The sequence below is a fragment of the Mesoplodon bidens genome (genome assembly GCF_964165515.1).
Source record: "Mesoplodon bidens genome assembly, chromosome: 13".
NCBI lineage: Eukaryota > Metazoa > Chordata > Mammalia > Artiodactyla > Ziphiidae > Mesoplodon > Mesoplodon bidens.
The window spans coordinates 77,666,151-77,687,778 of NC_138169.1; the positions used below are offsets into that span (position 1 = coordinate 77,666,151).

The following is a 21,628-nucleotide window of genomic DNA, read 5'->3' on the forward strand; positions in this document are numbered from 1 at the left end:
ACTTAAATATAAAATGTAAAACTATAAAATCCTTAGAAAAAACAAAGAGTATCTTCACCATCTAGGGCTAGGCAAAGGGTTCTTAGACTTGACACCAAAAGCACAATATATAAAAAGAAAAAATAAAAACAGTATATGGGCATAAAAAAAGATACATAGATCAATGGAACAGAAGAAAGAGCCCAGGAATAAACCAACACATATGTTCTCAATTAATTTACCACAAAGGAGCAAAGAACGTATGATGGGGAAAGAACAGTCTCTTCAATGAATGATGCTGGGAAAACTGGACAGCCAAATGCAAAAGAATGAAAATGAATACTACCTTATACAATACACAAAAATAACTCAAAATGGATTAAAGATTTGAACATAAGACCTGAAACCATAAAACTCCTAGAAGAAAACACAGATGATAAGCTCCTTGACGTTGGTCTTGGTGATAATTTTTTGGATTTGATGTCACAAAGGCAACAAAAGCAAAAATAAGTGTGACTACATCAAACAAAAAAGCTTCTGCACAGCAAAGGAAATAATCAACAGAATGAAAAGGTAACCTACTGAATGGGAGAGAATACTTGCAAATCATATATATCTGATAAGGGGTTAATATCAAAAAATATAAAATACTCATACAAATCAAGAGCAAAAACCAAAACAATCTGATCAAAAAATGGGCAGTGGATCTGAATAAACATTTTTCCAAAGAAGACACACAGATGGCCAACAGGTACATGAAAAGGTGCTCAACATCATTAATCATCCGGGAAATGCAGATCAAAACAACAATGCGTTATCACCTCACACTCATCACAATGGCTATTATCAAAGAGACAAGAAATAAAAAGTGCTAGTGAGGATGGAGAGAACAGGGAACTCTAGTGTACTGTTGATGGAAGTATAAATTGGTGCAGTTACTATGGAAAATAGTACGGAGGTTCCTCAAAAAATTAAAAACAGAACTACCATATGATCCAGCAATTCCACTCCTGGGTATTTATCTGAAGAAAATGAAAATATTAACTTGAAAAGATATGTGCACCCCCATGTTCACTGCAGCATTATTTACAACAGCCAAGATATGGAAACAACCTAAGTGTCCACCAATGGATGACTGGATAAAGAAAATATATATATATCAAATATTATTCAGCCATAAAAAAGGAAATCTTGCCATTTGCAAAAACATGGATGGAACCTGAGGGCATTATGCTAAGTGAAATAAGTCAGACCGAGAAAGACAAATACCATATGATCTTACTTATATGGGGAATCTAAAAAAAAAACCCCAAAAAACAAAAACAAAAAATGAGCTCACAGACAGAGAACAGACTGGTGGTTGCCACAGGTGGGGGGTGGAGGAAACGGGTAAAGGGGGTCCAAAGGTACAAACTTCCAGCATAAAGTAAATCAGTCATGGGGATGTCATGTGTAGCATGGTGACTATAATTAATAATACTCTCTTACTTATTTTTGAAAGTTGCCATGAGAAAAAAATTTTGTAACTATGTATGGTGACAGATGTTAACCAGATGTACTGTGGTGATCACCTCACGATATAAACAAATATCGAACCACGTTGCACACCTAAAACTAATATAACATTATATATCAATTACACCTCAAAGGAAAAAAAATAATGATAAATTGGACCTCATCAAACTTAAAAATTTTGGGTCTGTAAAAGAGCCTGTTAAAAGGATGAAAAGACAAGCCAAAGAGTGGGAGAAATGTTTGCAAACCACATGTTTGGGAAAGGACTAGCACTTAGAATACAGAAAGAACTCTCAAAAATCAAGTTTAAAAACAACTGAAGTAGAAAATAAGCTAAAGACATAAATAGACATTTCACCAAAGAGGATATACAGATGGCAAATAAGCACATGAAAAGATGTTCAACATCACTAGCCGTTATGGAAATGCAAATTAAAACCACAGTGAGATATCACTAAACACGTATCAGAATGGCTAAAATAAAAAATAGCGACAATGCCAATCAGTGGTGAGGATACAGAGAACTGGATCACTTATACATTGCTGAGATGTAAAACGGTACAGTCACTCTGGAAAACAGGTTTGTTTTTTTTTTTAAATCTAAACATGCAACCACCCCATGAATCAGCAACTGCACTCTTGGGCATTTATCTCAGAGAAATAAAGACTACGTTCACACAAAAACTTGTACTTGAACATTCCACATGCCCTTCATGGTTAAACCATGGTACACGCAGACCAGGGAGTCCTACTCAGTAACAAAAAAGAATGAACTACTGATATACACAACTTGGATGAATCTTGAGGGAATTAAGCTAGGTGAAAAGAACCAATCCCAAAAGGTTCCATACTGCATGATTCCATTCACATAACCTCAAATGACAAAACCAGAGGTGAAGAACCGTTTAGTATTGTCAGGAGACAGGAATGCAGGGGGAAGAGAAAGGGAAGTAACTGTGCTTCTAAAAGGGCAACGAGAGGGATCCTTTGGGAGAGAACTCTTCTGTACCATGACTACGGCAGGGGATACAGGGATTAACTCGACGGAACTCTGTGCACAGACACACACACACACACTTAAGACTGGGGAAATCTGAGTAAGACAGTAGAATGTATCAATGTCAACATCGGGGTTGTGATACTGTACTATATAGTTACAAGATGCTGCCACTGGGGACAACTGGGTGAAGGGTACACAGGCTCTCTCTGTATTATTTCTCCCAACTGCATGTGAATCTACAATCATCTCAAAATAAAATTTTCATTAAGAAAACTATCTTTAATATTTTAAAACATGCATACACATACAAATTAAGAACAAGCATGGTTTACTGAAACATTCCACCTGGATTAATTTAGGTAGTAAAACTATCCAACAGAAATAAAAGCCAGTAGAAAAAAGTAATCATGGTTATGCTATGTTAAAAATAAGCATACAATGAAGATAAGAAATTATTCAAATAATCCAAAAACTAATCATATGTTGAAAATACTATATTTTGAAGCAGTTGCTCATGGACGGCATACAGATGGGATAAATGGGAGGAACAGGCCTTCCCTCTGCTGTGGCAGGAGGGAAGAAAAATAAATGGTGTGTCTCAGAACTGATAAAATGTAGCAGTACATGTTTCACAGTTCAAATAGCCTGAACTTGGAGCTAAATTTCCAAGTTTGGTAAACTCAGCAGGATATAAAGGGCGGAGTCACAGCACCTGGTCAACTGGTGGTTTGCTGTACCTGGTCTTATAAAAATGCATCCAGAAGGCTCAGAGGCTAAGTCACGTAGCAGAAGTAAGTTCTTCCTTTTTCTGGCTATAATTTCCTTCTTACGCTATTTTGAATTGCTGTGTCACTCACCTCTTCAGCTATGCATTCCCCTCATTTGCTGTCAGCCCTCTTTTAGGAACCAAAGTGACATTTGTTAAAACTCGTGCAGTCAGTATGTAAAAATCTAGCTCCAAATATGGTACCAATCACTCTAAAGCAGCCTTTCTCTGATGATGGATGCATCTGTATTTGCACTGTGCAATACGGGAGCATATGGCTTTTGAAACTTCTGGCTAATGTGACTGCAGAGTTTTAAGTTTTATTTAAGTAAAATTTAAATTTAAATTGCCATATGTGGCTACCATACTGGACAGCACATGTTAAACCTTTAATCAAAGATGATGATTGGAGGATATGCATCTGTTTTTCCCCTGATGAATGCTCCACTTCACCCTTGTTTCTGTTAGCATTTTTCATTTGAAACAAAATTAACTGTGTCTTGCATGGTTTGGGAGTGCCAATTATTCCTTCAGAATATAATCCTGACCGTCTCCATCGCTACCACACCAGCTCAATCCACTATCACATTTGTCAAACCTACCGCCTAGCCTCCTCTAAGCGGTCAGCCTGCTTCCACAGTTGATACGGAAGCACACACAGCATCAGTGAAGGGCACCCTTTGACGGCTTCCGCTGCAAACAATAAATCCCAAATGCTGGGTCGTGATCTACCTGGGCCCTGGCTCGGTCTGGGTCTCACCTGAAACCCTGTAGCCCTCCTTCACTCAGGCAGCCTGTGGACTAGCACCCCTCTGCCCACAACACTCTCCCCTGCTCTTTCCCCAGATGGATGCACAAGGGTCTCGTTTTCAGTCACAGTTCTCGTGCCAAGTCCCCAGAGAGGCCCTCCCTCATCTCCTATTTCAAAGGCTGCACCCCTCCCCTGATCTCAGCTCTCCCCTCACCCTGCACTTCTATCCCATTGCTGTGTTTATCACTGTTCCCCTGTGTACTCACTTATTGGCCATCTCCTTGAATATACAGGGAAGGCCATCTGATCCCTTACAGGAAGGCCATCTCCTTGAATGTACAGGGAAGCTCCACAAGGAAGGGGACTGCCACCGCTGGCGTGCAAACAGCCCTCCTTTAGCTGTCCCTGACACTAAAACCCCCTTCGGCTTGGTCCTGTGTCTCTGCGACCTTCAGAACCCAAACCTCACCAGAGCGGTCTCTCCTCTTTCCAGTTCCTTTTTTTCTACTTACCCTTCAGCTGCCAATCTGGGCTGCTGTCCCTTATCTTATCAATAAAACTGCTCATATCAAGGTTCTCTGTGATGCCAGATCCAAAGACCAGCTCTGTGTCCACCTTGATCTCTCGACAGTATTCTGCAACAGCATCACTCCCTTCTGGAGCGCTGCCCTCTGCCGAGCTCCCAAGCGCCACTTTGCCCGTTTTCCTCCCGCTGCTGACAGCTCCTGCTCAGTTTCCTTTGCTGACTCTTCTTCTTGAACCTGACCCTGAAATATCAGGGCTCCTCAGGGCTCGGGCTTCCTTCTGTTTACTCCCTCCCTATGTGAGCTGTTCTCAATGACTGAAGCTGATTATCTTCAGGCTGATGATTCCCAAATTTATTCAATTTTAAAACACTCCACTCTTCTGTTTAAAATCCTTCCAGTGGCTTGTTTCTGTGCATGTGGGTTTTGTTTTGTTTTGTTTTGTTTTGGCCTGTCCTCTCCCACTAGAATATAAGCTCCATGAGGACAGGAGTCATGCCTGCTGTACTGGCTTTTTTATATTCTGGAGTCTTGCAAAGAGGCTGGCACAAGACTGACTGAATCTCAGGGTCAGCCAGGATCGAGTCATCGATATGGAGGCACAAAGGCTGGGAACACCTGGGACTGTGCTTTTCAGATTAGGAGACCATGATGTGCCCACGCTAGAAAACCCTGGGAAACTGGGTAAATTCCAGACCCACCCATCTCAGGAGGGAAGATGTCCCAGCCCCTGTCTTTCAAGGCTGATTCTTTCCCTGGTGCTCTGGAGCCCATTCCTACCTTCCTCCTCAGACATCTAGGCCCCTCAATTATATCAGCTCAACTGTTCTCCCCAACCTAACCTTTCCCTTTTTGGGGAGCATTCCTTAGCATAAAAATGTATGCAAGTCCTATCTTAGACTCATAGCTACAAAACACCAACAGAAACACACCAGCTCTCCCCAATTCTAAGGTTCCCATGTAGCTACCATCTTATTCAATACTTGCCTCTTCACCTCCACAGCAAAGCCCCAAAGAGCACCCGAAGTTCATCTCGGTTTCTTGATTCCTCCCACGGCAATGCTTCCTGCCCCCTGACTGCCAGATCTCTCACTTATCTAGTTATGGGTAACTAGGTGAGCACTTAGCCCTCGTAAGAGACACCTCACATGGCCTCCTTTGGCCATCAAGGCACCATCCTCTCCAGGTTTTACTCTTGGCTATGTCACGATTCTTTTTCAGGCTCCCTTTTCTCTCTCCTTAAACGTTGATATTCCACTGGGTCTGTACCTTGGTCCTTGTCTTTCCTCATTCTATAAACTTTCCAAGACGGCCACACCTCTGCTACCATCCATATGCTACTAACTCCCAAATCCTTATTCCCAGCCTAGCCTAAATTCTATACATATGTACCCAGCTCTCAATGGACAGTTCTACCTGACTGTCCCCACAAGCATTTCAAGCCCCAGAAGTTCAGGACCACCCTGGCCCCAAATATGCCCCCTCTTCTTGTAATCCCGACTGTCAAGCTGTGCCCTGTACACACACAATGGTTTCATTCTAAAACAGAAACGTGAGCTTACTGCCTCCTCTGACTCCCCTCTGACAGCAGGATGGGGACCAACCACCTATGTGCAGCACACACTGCTCCTTGTCATGTGGCTTAACGAGGCTTGACCTCTCACCTGGCACACTCCGTTACCGTCACACCAAACTACAGGGACAACACACATGGCTCAGACTTCATACCTTTGTGTACAGTGTGCTCTCCACCTGGAATACCCGATCCCACTGTCTCCCTGTAGAACTCCAGTTCTCCAACACTCAGCACAGTCACTGTGGTCCTCCAGTTGCAAAGTCCTTCCCAGCACCCCCAGGAGGCCTAGCCTATGCTTCCTCTAAATTTTCACTGCCTCTTGTACATCCTTCCAAAGGTCACAAAGTATCCTAGGAGTCCCTTTATATGTCTGATGTTTTCACGTCAGAATATAAGCCCTTGGAAATCAAGGATGATACATTTCTTTTATGATTCCCCAACATGTAGCAAAATGCATGGCATAGTAGACACTCAGAAAAGTAAATATTCAGGACTGGGTAAACTTTGAGTTCTATACACAATGAACTTGCAGTTTCTCTCAACCCTCTGCAAGGTTTATTACACTTCTAGACTGAGGCACATGTTGTTTTTCTCTGCTTGGAATGCATCTCACTTTCTTGTCCAAGAAGGCATGACTTCATAGTGAAAAAGCACAAACTTATAAGCACAGACCTGGATTCAAAACTAATCCAAGTCTTCAATACTAATTAACTGTATGTCTTTGGGCAAATCATAAACTTAATAAGCTTTGGTTTCTTATACTGTGAAACTGGAGTAATACCTTGAAGAGTTGTTTTGAGGACTAAATGAGATCACATAAAACACGAGGCAGACAATTAGTGTCAGTACCTTTCACTCTCATCTAAGCTCACATCATCTTCTCATTTATTCTTCTCGGAACATTTCTCATTTATCCTTGAAGAGTTACACAAGCCCTTCCTTTCTGCCCTCCCACACTAACCTTTGATTCTATTAGAGCATTACTGCATTATTTTATTTTGATATTTAGTTATCTGCATTCCTCCATTTGATTATAAGCATCTGGCTATGGGGATTTTGCCTTGTTCAGTGGGAAAGCTATTCGTTAGTTGAATATTCTTCATCCAAATTTCCTACATTAGAAGGTGGAAAAGGTTGAATGAGAAAGCACACCTGTGACCCAACCACTGATAAAAGTATACATTACCTCTCCCTCTGTTTAACACTATCAGTTATGCCTTTAATATGGGTCAATCTCGAGCTGATTCACTGAAGAACATCCACAATCTAATTCAAATATGATGCAAAGGATTACAGAATGAAACTGCAAACGTTGCAAAATAAAAAAGATCAGTAAATAGATGAAAATTATATTGTAGAATGCCCAAATCACATGCAAACTCTTGACAAATAACAGTTGGTGTACTATGTATAAAATAGATGAGCAGCAAGGATATATTGTATAGCACAGGAAATTACAGCCATTATCTTGTATTAGCTTTTAATGGAGTATAATCTGTAGAAATACTGAATCACTATGCTGTACACCTGAAACTAATATTGTAAATCAATAAAAGTTCAATAAAAACATTTTTAAAAGATGGTGGAATAAAACTATGCAGTTAACTTGACAAACCAACAAGGATGAAGACAAGGCATTTCAAAAGAAATCATCTTGATCCTCAAAGGAACAGTTTTATCAAATGACCAATACTTTTTCCAAGTACATTTACCAAAAAGACCCCTTCTGAATGGGGCAACAAAAAAACTAATGTTAGGTGAAGACTGTTGCATCTTAGTTTAATGAAATCTTGTTGGAAAAAATACACATAAATCAACACATGACTTATTCTTTATTCTAAGAAATAAGTCACGTTGCAATTATATTTTGTTAAAGACATAAAACATTTATTTTCATAAATTTTGGGTTGATTTCCAAGATAAAAGTCCCAATCAAGTGCCCCACCTCCTTTTTGGTGGAAATTTGATCTCCATTTAAATCAGTCTATTTGCAGTGATTTTTCTTCAGGATGAATTATCCTGGGCTCAGTAGGTCCTCTATTAATTATCTCAGGTGCCTGTACCAGGCACTCAACAAAAGCCTTTTCAACTGCAAGATCAAGACAAAGATTCAATATAGGGATTCACGCTACTCTTTTGTCCCAAACTTGTCTAGTGGACTGGAGCTCTCGAGGTTAAGTCACATTCTAAACTCCACTGAAGCCCCAGATCCATTCTAGGGATGGAAGACACTGTTTGAAAAATTTCTCACCTCCATGAATTCCATTCCACAGAGGTCTAACAATTAAGTCTAAAGTATCAGGATTACATGCTTTATGAACAAAACACTGAACTCACTGCGGTAGGGTTGGGAAAGTGAAGTTACAAAGGAGTTTAAGAAAACTCCATGATCTTATTTATATACTATATTTTGGGAGCCATTAGCGTGCACCTGAACGTATAGCTCAATGAAATCACGGATTCCTCAGATTCTGAGACTGTGCTCACGTTTCTATTCACCTGACAGCTCGAAAAGAAAGGCTTTGCTACACCAGCTTGAGGAACTAGGAGAGAACTCGAATCACCCTATTTTCAACTGGTCCAGAGAAATGCACTGGATACATTATGTTCTTTCCTCTCTCCCTTACACTGACTGCAGCGTTCGTGCCTCTGTTCAAAGCTCTGCCCAGCTCGGTTCAAACTCGGCTGGTTTGAAAAGGAAAAAACAAAAACAAAAGCCTCAACAAAAGTCAGAAGTCCCACAAAGCCAGTGGGCTTGGGAAACCCCGGAAGCATGCGGAAAGCGTCCGACTCTCCCACCTGCCTCTGGGCCGGCGCGCCGCCGCTTCCTCCCTCTTCCCCGCCCCCCACTTCCCACCCCACGCCCAGCGCCTCCCCTTGGCTTGGGCTCTCCAGGGGGCGGGAGGATGGCGATACCTGGAGGTTGCTCGAGGTGGATGCCATGGCGGAGATACGAGGCGGTTCCTCGAGGAGGAACGGGGGCAGAGGAAACCTACAGTGGCAACGTCGAGTCGAGCCCGGAGCTGCCCCAAACGTGCGCAGGCCGGTGGCTCTTGGACCTCAAGCGGCGGCCTCCTTTCCCGAACTTGTTCCAAAACAACACTACGCTCCAGCAGCCGGCTGCACCCCCCCTGACAAAACTTCCGCAAGCCCCAGCCCCTACGGGCTCTCGTCCGGGCTCTCGTCCGGCCTCTAGCCTCAGTACTTCCGCTTTCGTCATCACCACGCGCGCCACCCAGTCCCGAACCAAGCCCGCCGAAGCCTGGCGGAAGTCAGGCTACGCGCAAGCGCACTGCGGCTCCGGCCTAGGGGCAGAGAGACCGCACGGGGTCGAGCCCCATGCGCTTTTCTTCCTTTTGCGGAAGTCTTATCCTTTGAGATGAGTTATTGGTTCTGGCTTCTTTCACTTGACGGAGCATGGAGAGTGCTGTGTCAATCTATGGCTTTTGTGTGAAAAAAGTTATTCCGTCTCCAACACCCACTGGTTGGGGACTTTGGGTCCGTTACCATTTACTCCTGTGTAAAGTGGGGGTAATTAAAGTACCCACCTCCGGGTTGTGGAGAATGCTAGTGCTGCGCGGTTAGGCGCATTGCAGAGTGATAAGCGAACAGGAAGATCTCAGCACGCCTTAGCGCTTGTTATTGCTCACGCTCTACACTTCATCCCACAAGCATTTTCCCAATGGTTATTGTGATGACTCTAGGAAGCCCCGAGAATTTCAATAAAAGTTATGTATGGCGCTGCCCTCAAGGAGCTTACGGCAGTCTGGTGGGGATGCAGGCTTCTGAACACAAGTCTCGTGAAACTGTTAGATCAGATATTATTTATTCCAGTTAACATTACAGGGAAGGTTAATGGCTTAAGCAGGTGAGTGCTTTATGCAGGACCACAGATGTCAGGGCTTAGTGGCAGAACTAAAATAAGACCTTTTTCCAGCATTCTGTTGTTTGCGGGCACAGTCCTCTTTTTTTTCTTCCTTTCATAGTTTAGTTTCTCAAAGGAAAACGAAATAGATGTTTAATCACTCCAACGTTTTATTTCCCACTCATTCCCTAATTCTTTCCAAACATCTGGTGTCTCCTAAATAAAGAACTTCCCTCCCTCGCTTCTTACTTAGTATTGTCAACTACCCAGTTCTTGAAATATCTTCCAGATAGTGTCCTAATGTCCTTTCTCTAACCTCTTCACTTTCTCCACTTCTTACTCTTAAGGGCAGAATTTCCTCAAGAGTCTGACGTCCTCTTCTTTCTCACTACTCAAGCTCTGCTCATCTTATCCCCTTCCTGGGCTACAGGAGCAATAGAATAGAAATGGCTTCAAATTTAAATCTCTAGCCTGCCCTGTCCTCTGCCCAGCATTTATAGCTACCTCCCAGAGAGCTCCAAAAAACCATAGGGTTTTCCCACAAGAAAAATTCAACACGTTAAAAGCCATATTAATTATCTTAAACCCCAAACTTCCTTCTCTGATCTCTCCTTAGAATAATATATCACCAAATCTCCATCATGCAGGCTCAAAGCTAAAGCCCTCTCTCTGCCTGCGTCTATCAATTCTCCTTCCTACCCACCCTGTCCCCTTCCAGTTACTGATAAAATACTATAGGGACTCCAGCCCTTAGAATATCCGCACATAATAGACATTTAATAAATATTAAACTATTTAACTGAGCTGCTTAAAATAAGTCGCTGGTTCCTTAATGACTTTCAAGCTTGATTTTGCCTGAAGATACAACCAGATTCCAATTTACCTTTCCATTCAATCCCTAAATGTTTACTGAACACCCACTGAAAACAAGTCTACTGGGCATTAGGAACCTACAAAGACGAATAAGGTGTGGTCTTTGCCATTTAGGATTTTACAGTTTAGTGGAAGGCAAGACATGTAATAGTGAAAAGAGAATTCATTTGAGTACCACAGTTGAGTACCACCATGTGCCAGGCTGTTTTAGGTGCTGGATATGAACCAAACAGTCAAAAATTCCTCTTTTATCACCAATACAGTAATAAGTCCTGTTGATACCATGTGCTCCCTGATATGCAATGAGGAGAGTGTCACCTGTGGTATCTTAAAAAATCTATAACCTCAGTCTCATCATGAGAAAGTACCATACAAATACAAATTGAGTTTTTTTAAACTTCTACAAAATACCTAACCAGTGCACTTCAAAAATGTCAAAGTCATTAAAAAACAAGGAAAGACTGAGACACTTGTCACAGATTGCATGAGACTGACAACTAAATGCAATATGGGATTCTGGACTGGATCCTGGAACAGAACAAGACAGTGGAAAAACTGATAAAATCTGAATAAAGTCTGTATTTTAGCTAATAGTATTATACCGATGCTAATTTCTTAGTTTTGATAAGTATACCATGGTTATTTAAGTTGTTAACAGTAGGGGATGTTGGGTGAAGCATATATGGGAATCCTCTATATCTTTGCAACTCTTTTGTAAATAGTATTTTAAAATAAAATGCTTCCTTAAAAAGTTCTGTTCTTTGGGAGCTTACCTTCTAATGGAATAGAAACTTTTTACCTTTTACATGTGTGAGATAAATAGAAAAAATATATTGGTCTCTGCCCCTGGTTCCTGGCACAGAGCTCCTGAACCCTTGGAATTTCCTGGATGATCGAAATGTCTTTTGTTCTAATGAGGTGACCCTGGGTGGGCTCCTGGATGGGGGCTGGTCACCACAAAGTCCAAGCCATGATTAGAAACTTGGAATTTTCAGCCCCCCCCTCCATTCTCTTGAGAAGGCAGAAGGGCTGAAAATGGAGTTAATGATTGATCATGCCTATGTGATGTGATGAATCCTCTATAAAAATCCCCTAAGGATGAGGTTCCGGGAGCTTCTGGGTTGGTGAACGTAGAGGTGCTGGGAGAGTGAGCCCCAGGTGAGCCCTTGGAGCCCCAAGAGGGCATGGAAGCACCTCGCCACTTCCCAAATACCTCGCCCTATGCATCTCTTCTATCTGGATGTTCAACTGTATCCTTTATCATAACCTTTATAATAAACCAGTAAGAGCAAGTAAAATGTTTTTCTGAGTTCTGTGAGCTGCTCTAGCAAATTAATTGAACCTCAGGAGGGGGTCATCGTAACCTCCGATCTATAGCCCATCGGTCAGAAGCATAGGTAGCATCCCTGTCTTGTGATTGGCGTCCGAGGACTGTGTGTGTGTGTGTGTGTGTGTGTGTGTGTGTGTGTGTGTGTGTGGCAGTCTTGTGGGACTGAGCCCTTAACTTGTGGGATCTGACACTCTCTCCAGGTAGATAGTGTCAGAATTGAATCAAATTGCAAAACACCCACCTGGTGTCGCAGAGAATTGCTTGGTGTGAGGAAAAGCCTTCAAGTATTTGGTGACCAGAAGTATCAGAAGTGAAGGACGGCATGTGTAGGTAAAAAAGACAGGCAGGGAAGAACTGAGTTTTTCCAGTGTAACATGTTTAAATCTGTAAATGTAAAAATGTTATATTCTCTATGGTTTACAAAGTATTTTCACATATATTTTCTCATTTCCTAATTCTGTGAAGTAGATCTTAAGTATCTCATTTTTACAGATGTGGAAACCAAGGCTGAGAGAGATAGAATTTCCCCAATACATGCAGCTCTTAAGTGGCAGAGCTGGAGTTTGAACCCAGGGAACCAGACTTCGGGTCCAGTATCAGAAGATGGACGGTGACAAGTGCTAGAACAGAGGCAGGACACACTGTGGTGCCACAGACGGGAGAATGCTGAATTTGGAAGGTGTGGTTAGGAATTTCTTAGGGAAGGTATCAGTTCAACTGAATCTTCAAATCTTAAAACTGATTTTGACAGAGGCTAGGCCATTTCAGGCAGAGGAAAAGCATGAATAAAGGTATGGAAGGGTGAAGTATATGACGTGTTTGAGGGATGACTGGAAAGTAGGGAGCCAGGGGAGCTGCGGGGAAGGAGTGACCAGAGAGGAAGCTAAAAAGGCACCCGTGGGCACTGCCAGGTCTTCAAGGCTTTGGAGATAAGGAGTCTGGACTTTGTTCTGCAGGGAGTAAGGATTCATTGAAAAGTTCCCCGCCCCCCCACCCCTTTGTCCCTCCTTCCCTCCCTGCCTAACTTTGTTCCTTTTAGAAGAAAGTAGCTAGTAGAGTCCTGACTTGGTCAGATAACAAGTTTCCCCTGCTCTCCGAAAGCAGAGTATTCCTATGAAAGCTTCATAAGCCGACACAGCGTAAAGCAAAGAAACCATCACCTTAGGGCACATCTTGCTAACAGACACACAGAATAAATCGAGATAAAGCACAGGGGCTCACGGACACAGTTCAAAGCGATGGCGGCTCCATGCTGAGATGCTGAGTGTAGTTCTGGGGAAGGAGTTTGGCGGTGCCACTCTCCGTGGTGGTAACTCTGTAACTCACTGCGAAACAAACACTGAACTATAGTTTTTCCTGATTTTTCCATTAAAGCAAAACTCCTCTTCAGATGTCTTTCAGTTAGCAAAAACAGGTACTAACTCAGGTCTTTCGTAAAAGCAAAGTGACACAAAGCAAATTTTCAAAAAGTGGGGGAGACCTGTATTGGTTTTAGGAAGATGAATGTCGCAGTTGTTTGGGTAGGAGAGACCAGGGGGAGAGAGGAGGCAGGAAGGTGAAGCAGGAGGCTACTGCAACAGTCTTAGCTTTTAGAAAACAGTGTCTGCAGAGCCAAACAGCCAAATTTCCCCATTCCTGAAGCACAGCTGCAATTTGGACTTTAATTAAGACATCCTCCTTCCCTCAATCGCTTTCACCAGTTCAACCTGTTAAAATCATACCTACTCTTCTAGTGCCTGTTCCAATGTCGCTTGCTCAAGACACCTGCAAAACCTCTCTGAACTCATAGCACTGTGGGATCTTGAATTGTCCTGAGATAATGCAGGCTAAGTGCCTAATACGGTGCCTGGAGCATAAACAGATACTCAGAAATTGTTAGCCTCGCCTGCATAGTGTTCCTTCTTTCTAGACTGTAAGGTCACCAAGGCCTAAGACTTCATCTTATTCATTTTTATAGCCCCCTCCGCCCGTCCCATGCCTCACTCCCCACATATACACACAAAGTATGCACTTAAGGAGCCATGGTGTGTAAACAAAATGAAGTCTCCTTGTGAATGATCTTTGGCTGGTAGGTGGCACCTGTGGATTCATCTTTCCACAGGGTCTCACATCCAGCCCAGCCAGGACCAAATCCATGTCAGACCATCTTAAAGGAAATGCATAACCTTGAAGGCCTCACAGCATGAGTGGGCAACCTGCTCATGTCCACTCAGGAGTCAGGTCTCTGCTTGTTGTGTCACCAGCTCCCTCCCTGCCCTGGGACATAGCAGTAAGGAAGGCAAAGCACTGACAGGGCTGATCATGTGAAGGAAGTGACTCATCGGGGATCTCAGGCAGAAAACCTGTTCTCCGTATCAGGCAGCATACCTTTCTGAATGTGCTGGTCACCTGGAAGCCCAGCCCTTTCCCACTTATTGTTGTTCCTTTTATTCATATGAAGCTACAGAGAGTTCCGGCTTGATAGGTGGGTGTGGGAACGGACCCATCAACATCAGTCAGCACTGTGAGGATGGGCGCGTGGACTGAGGCATCCATTCTTCATCGTGGATTATCTAAGGTGAATATGCTCTAAGGCATCAGCTCAGAAGAAAAGGTGAGGCGCCTGCCCTCTAGAAGTTTGCAAGCTAAGTCATCATCCACCAGACTGTGACTCCTTAGACCACAGATAATGTACATATGTACCAAGAGTGGATTTCAAACACTTACCCCACTCCTGCTCAGCCCAAGTCTCTTCCTGAACATTTTCTCCAAGAATGTCTCCTTTGCTCTTGTGCTGGATTCAGTATTCAAGTGATATTGGCTGATAGTGTTCTGCTTGTTGAAGGAAGGTGGGAAAAAAAAAAAAAATATATATATATATATATATATTTTTTTTTTTTTTTTTGCGGTACGCGGGCCTCTCACTGTTGTGGCCTCTCCCGTTGCAGAGCACAGGCTCCGGACGCACAGGCTCAGCGGCCACGGCTCCGTGGAAATAGGAAGCCCTATTTCCACATTTTATAGATGCAAAAATAGCAGCTTAGAGAGATTAAGTAATTGCCTGACACTTGCTGGAGCCAAGATTTGAACCAAGCCTTCTAGCATCAGAGCCTGAGCCCTTGGCTAGTTTTCCATTCTGCTTAGGGTGAATCAGGCAGGCAGCTCCACAAGATACTGTATTACAAAGCTACTGTCATAAAAACAGTTTTGCTGGCATAAGAATAGGTGGTGAAAAGGAATATTTTTAAAAATCAAGATTTTGACAAATTCTTGTGAGAAATTGGTATATGATAAAGGTAGCTATTCAAATGAGTAGAGAAAAGAAGGATGTTCAATAAATAACATTGGGGGAACTGACCACCCATTTGGAATAAATAAAAATAAAACAACAAAACTAGACCCTGAGCTTAATTGTTACACCAAAATAAATTCCAGAGAGGTCAAAGATTTAAATGAAACAATGAAACCCTGAAAGTACATGAAGAACAGGTGTACCGTGGTCTCAGGTAACCTAGTAATGAGTAAGGCTCTTCTAAACATAGCAAAAAGAAAAAGAATGATAAATGTGACTATATTGAAACTTACATTCTCATACCAAAAACAGGTAATAACTGAGAGAATAAAATGGGAAAATATTTGCAGCACATATCACAAAAGATGAAATTCCTTAATATACAAAAGACTAATAAATCAGTAAGAGAAAGATGAAAAGATGCACACTACAGTAGAAGATTGGACAAAGAATTTAAATAGGAGTTCGACACAAATGTAAAATGCAATTTTTAAAAAATCTCTTGTTGTGGAGAATTTTAAATATACAGAAAAGCAGAGAAATTGGTCCAGTGAACACCCCCTCACACTCTGCACTTATTCACAGCTACAATGGTCAACAAACCATCTCTTGTTTCACTCATAACACACGCACACACTCTCCCTCCCCCCACCCCACTGCTACACTGCATTTTTACGAAGCAAGTCATTTTATCTGTAAATATATCAGAGAGTATATCTAAGGCTATAAAATGCTGTTTCCTATTCTATTGGTAAAGATCAAGTAATTGGAATTTGAGAGAGGGAGAAAGCTGAAAACACTATAGCTCATACTCTGAGAGGGAAAAGGGAGTTTTGAGAAGAGATCAAATATTTTCCAACTTGGGCTTCCCTGGTGGCGCAGTGGTTGAGGGTCCGCCTGCCGATGCAGGGGACACGGGTTCATGCCCTGGCCCGGGAGGATCCCACATGCTGTGCAGCGGCTGGGCCCATGAGCCATGGCTGCTGAGTCTGCCCATCCGGAGCCTGTGCTCCGCAGCGGGAGAGGCCACAACAGTGAGGGGCCCGTGTACCGCAAAAAAAAAAAAAAAAAAAAAAAAAAAATGTGGAAATAGTACTACCTGTCTAATGGGGGAGTTAAATGAAACTAGCATATGGTGGAACTGGGCTTGGAACATGGTTAACACCCACTAACTGTTAGCTATCAATAATTTTCTAGATAGTTAAGATTTTCTCATATTTACTTTTCCATGTTAACTTTAGTATCATTTTGTCAAGGTCCACCTAAAAAGCTTATTGATTTTGTAATTGAATTGATAGATTAGCTTAAGGCAGATGGGGATCTTTAAAATACTGCATTTCCTTCAGGTTTCAAAAACATGTGATGTCTTTTTTGTCTTCTTGTATGCTTCTTAGTAGAGTTTCATTTTTTTTCTTCAGATAGTTTCTGAACATTTCTTTTAGGCTTATTTCTAGGTATTTTATTGTGCTATTGTTGCCATCATAAGTAGTATATTTTCTTCTCATATTTTCTAGTTGGTTATGGTCTATAAGTAGGAAACCATGGGATTATATGTAGGTTAAACTGCCAGACATGTTGTTTCTAATAGATTATCAATATATCCTCTTGGAGTTTCTAGGTAAACAATGACAACATCTGCAAATAGCCATATCTTTGCCTCTTTCCCATACAATGTTGAAAGTGTCAAGAGTAGTCATCCTTGACTTTTTCCTAACCTTAAAGGAAATACTAGTAGTGCTTCATAAATAATCATTTTAAATGTTATTGTGTAAGTTTTCTATTGCTGTGTAACAAATTATCACAGACCCAGCAGCTTAAAACAACACACTTTTATTATGTCACACTTTCTATAGGTCAGAAGTCCAGGCATGTCCTAGCTGGGCTTTTGCTCTGGGTCTCACAAGGCTGAAATTAAGATGTAACCTGGGCTGTGTTCTCATCTGGAAGCTCAGTTAGGGAAGGATCTACTACTTTGAAGCTCCCTGAAGTTGTTGGCAGAATTCACGATAGCTCACTTCATCAAATCCAGGAACACACACACACACACACACACACACACACACACACACAAAAGTCTCGGCTGCTTCAAGTCTGTGACTCCAGGGAAGGGTCAAACCCTCTTTTAAAGGGCTTTCCTGATTAAGTCAGAACCACCCAGGATAACCTTCCTTTTGATTAACTCCAAGTCAACTTATTAGGACCTTCAATACATCTGCAAAATCCCTTCACCTTTGCCATATTCTGTTGGTTTGAAGGAAGTCACAGTTTCTGTCTGTACTCAAGGGGAGGGGATTATACAGGGGTATGACTCATTGGGTGTCCCTTAGAGTATGTCCACCACAGTAATATTTTACAAGACATCTCTATAAGGGAGATAGGAAAAATTAATATTTTCGCATAAGGGAAATATGTAAGATTTCATATTATAAATACTATATAAAATTTTTTGGTTCTCTATCTAATTTATATTTTACAGGACTTTGATAAGTATTACATTCATTAAAATAGGTAATTAGAAAAATGGAGTGACTGACAGAGAAAGAAAAATACTGTATTTTATCACATATATGGAATCTAAAAAATAGAACAAATGAATGAATATAATAAAACAGAAGCAGACTCATAGATATAGAGAACAAACTAGTGGTTATTAGTGGGAAGAGGGAAGGGGGCGGGGCAGGGTGGGGAAGGGGATTAAGAGGTACAAATTACTATGTCTAAAATAGATAAACTACCAGGATACATTGTACAGCACAGGGAATATGGTCAATATTTTATAATAACTTTAAATAGAGTACAATCTATAAAATTTTTGAGTCACTATGCTGTACATCTGAAACTAATATAATACTGTAAATCAACTATATCTCAACTAAAAAAAAAGGAAAAAAAGTGGAGTGACTGAAGACAGAAGCATATAAATAAAGGCTTCATGAAATATCTCTGGCTTGGAAAATTGTATGGAGTGGAGCATTTGGTTTAGAAAGAGGAATCACCTCTTTGTTCCTCAGAGAGATGCTGACCAACACATATTCTAGCAGCAAAATTGGTTTAGCTATAGAAGCTCTTATTGTCCGCTGAGAGCTCCTTCTCCAGAATGACTTGTTCTTGTTGTCTTTTGAGCAGGCGAAATCTCCCAAGATTGCTACCACCAAATCAACAGAGATCTGGGGTGAGATTGTGGGGATGGAATCATTTTTAGTTCAAAAATCAACCTCCATGTACTTCTCATGGACTAGTTTTAGGAGAAGGATTTAGGAGAGTTTAGGTTCCATTTCTAATAACACCCAGCATGGGATAGCATGATTTCCCAAATAACAACATTAGCAACATCAAATAATGACTGTCTAGATTAGCAAAGGAATTTTGCCTATTGTTATCTAAGCCAAGATTTTCCCAAGAATTACAGTCTAATTTAGTTGTTCATTGTCCCATTTGATTGCTAAATTAAGTCAACTCTACAAGATTAAGCAGAAAGAAAATGAATACCCTATGAGAGTAGCAACTATGTGTTTTACAGGAGAGGGCTCAAATATGATCTCTGTTTACTAGCGGTTTTTTTTCTTCTGAAAATAGTATAATGCTCTCTTCACTCCTTTATAAACTCATTATTATCAACTTTAAGCAAATCTGTTGAGACCTTAAGCTTTGTTTCCATCTTCCTTTTCAAAGTGTGTAGACTTACATCTGCAGACATTTTCAAAGAGATATCATTGTGTCAGAAAAAAAAAACCGTTGTGGTTTTGTGTACGTGTCATGATTTAATTACTAGCTAAACAGTAAGTGGCACTATGGTAAATTTCTGAGTAATGATGAGAGTAATACTCTGGGTAGAGAGGGGTGTTGAGGCAGGATTGGGGACCCCTGAGTAAAAGGTCAACCTGACCACTGTAAGACAAAATAAGCTGGCAACTTTCTTCTTTGTGATTTATCTGTAATTAAAAACAGGTTTGAAAAGGATACATTTCAATGGTGAAATGAAAAACCAAGAATCGCCAAACCTAAAAAATGTTTTATTGGCAGCTGCTGTTTCAACGCAACTTGAGGTCAATATTTTAACTAGATAAGACATTTAATACTTCTGTTTCTATTCTGTTTGTAATTGTGTTGGTCTTGGAAATTAAAGCATGTGGGATGGAATTCTTATGTGTAAATAAATGTAAACCCTGGGACTCTAAGACGGAACAATAGAATTGGTGATGTACCTATGTTTGAGCCAAGAGTACTTTTCAATCACTCAGCCAACTGGTACTGACTGAGCTCCTATTAAGTAGTCAGACCTGAATCTGATGTTTCAATGAATCCAATTGAGAAGTCAAACATGACCCTTTCTCTGCAAAACTTCTAATATAGTTGGAAAATCAGAGCAGTTACAATCAGAAAGCCGTCTTCACCGGGCAAAATGAATACTAAGTACAATGTAGACCTTATGAGTGAAAAAAAAGTGGTGAGAAATGTTGACTGCTGTGATCATAGAAAAGGTTGGGTCTGAATTGTGCCTAGAGAGGGCACTTTAGAAGCAACGGAGGAATTTACATTTGTTCCTAAAAAACACTCTGTGGGGCTTCCCTGGTGGCGCAGTGGTTGAGAGTCCGCCTGCCAATGCAGGGGACACGGGTTCGTGCCCTGGTCCGGGAAGATCCCACGTGCCGCGGAGCGGCTGGGCCCGTGAGCCGTGGCCGCTGAGCCTGCGCGTCCGGAGCCTGTGCTCCGCAACGGGAGAGGCCACAACAGTGAGAGGCCCGTGTACCGCAAAAAAAATAAAAAATAAAAAAAAACACTGTGCTACTGAGGAGGGTTGTCCTTTCTCATTATTCAAATTATAATTACAAAATGGAAGTCTTGAAAGCTCAAGTGTTTATTCATAATCTTGGCCAAATTCCACCTTGGAAGAGTAAGCATAGGTTAAAAACCACAGCCAATTCAATGATTTAATTTCACTATATTAAAGCTCAAGGTTGCCAAATGATCTCATTACCAAATTATATCCTAAGGTCATGCTGGGAAAATAAGCTATTCTATGCCAGACAAACTACTCCCAAGGGCACCTCCTGGCCAATGATATTTTTGAAGTTGCAAAATGGCTGTGTTTTTCATTGCAGAATTCCATCCTCCACCCCTGGTACTCTTGGAGGGTTCCTAGGCTTACCCAGTCTAGTGAAACAAAGCGCTGGGCCAAACAGTTATTTAAAAGACACACAGTAACACATGAATGGCAACTAGTAGCAATCTGAAAAGCAATTTTGTAATAGACTTTACAATGGGACAGCTTAGGTCTATAAAAATTATAGGAGAAAGCAGCAAGTCGTAGCATTAATGACAAGTACCTTCCACATATTGTTATCAGCAGGTATTTACCGGTTGTTAAAACACTATAGTAAGAGATGTCAAGCTAGGGGAAATTACAAATAAAGATGTGAAAAACTGGAAAGTTCAGCTTTCTTTCTTCTCGTTTTAGGACCTGTTTTTAAAATGGTGGGACTTTGTAGAAGCAAAAAGTTCAGGTTCCCTCTTAAAAGAGAAAGTATATACCCCTATCAAGGCAAGGAATACCCCCAAAGAAAGTGGTTTTATTGTGCCAGTGAGAAATTCCAGAAAAGGGATATTATAAGAGTCCCTAAGGAGTAGATTCAGGTCAGGGGAAATATATACCTTGGAGAGAGATGGAGACATTAACTTATTTAGAAGCTGGCTCTCTTCAAAGACCCCAGAGTGTAAAGTATCATGTAATTGATCCAAGTGGACAATATGTCAATCAACAAATCTAAATTGAGTTGACTATTATGTGAAAGGCATCTAACCCTCCAAGCTCCTTCTAAATTTTCCGAATGAAAAAGGCCAGCATTGTGCATTGATTGTCTAAGTAATGGGAATTACGACACAAATGTGTTTGAGAAATGCCCACAGAGATGTTGTAATTTTACTGTGTAGTGTCTGCACATTGTCGTGTGGTAGAAAGAGCTCCCTCTGGGCTTGAAGTCTTGACGTCCTAGGTTCTAATCCCGACTCTCCCACTCAACAGCTTCATGAACTTTCTTAGAGAGTTAAGAGAAGAGTTTGGATGAAACTCGGTGTGATTTAATCAGAAGACCCCAGGTCTACACTCAGCTATGCAACTCCCTTGGTTTTTGACCTTAGGAAAGTCATTATTAGCTTCTGTTGTTTTTAGTTTGCTTGT

At 41.4% G+C, this 21,628-nt stretch overlaps 1 protein-coding gene across 1 annotated transcript in view; it reads right to left on the bottom strand.

Moving 5' to 3' along the window:
- VPS4B (vacuolar protein sorting 4 homolog B) overlaps positions 1-9,327 on the bottom strand; it is a 31,164-nt gene extending 21,837 nt beyond the window's left edge. The window contains exon 1 of the mRNA XM_081253141.1: positions 9,028-9,327. Within this exon, the coding sequence (XP_081109267.1) occupies positions 9,028-9,054 (27 nt within the window). The 5' untranslated portion in view covers positions 9,055-9,327. The remainder of the gene's footprint in view (positions 1-9,027) is intronic.
- Positions 9,328-21,628: the final 12,301 nt, after the last annotated feature.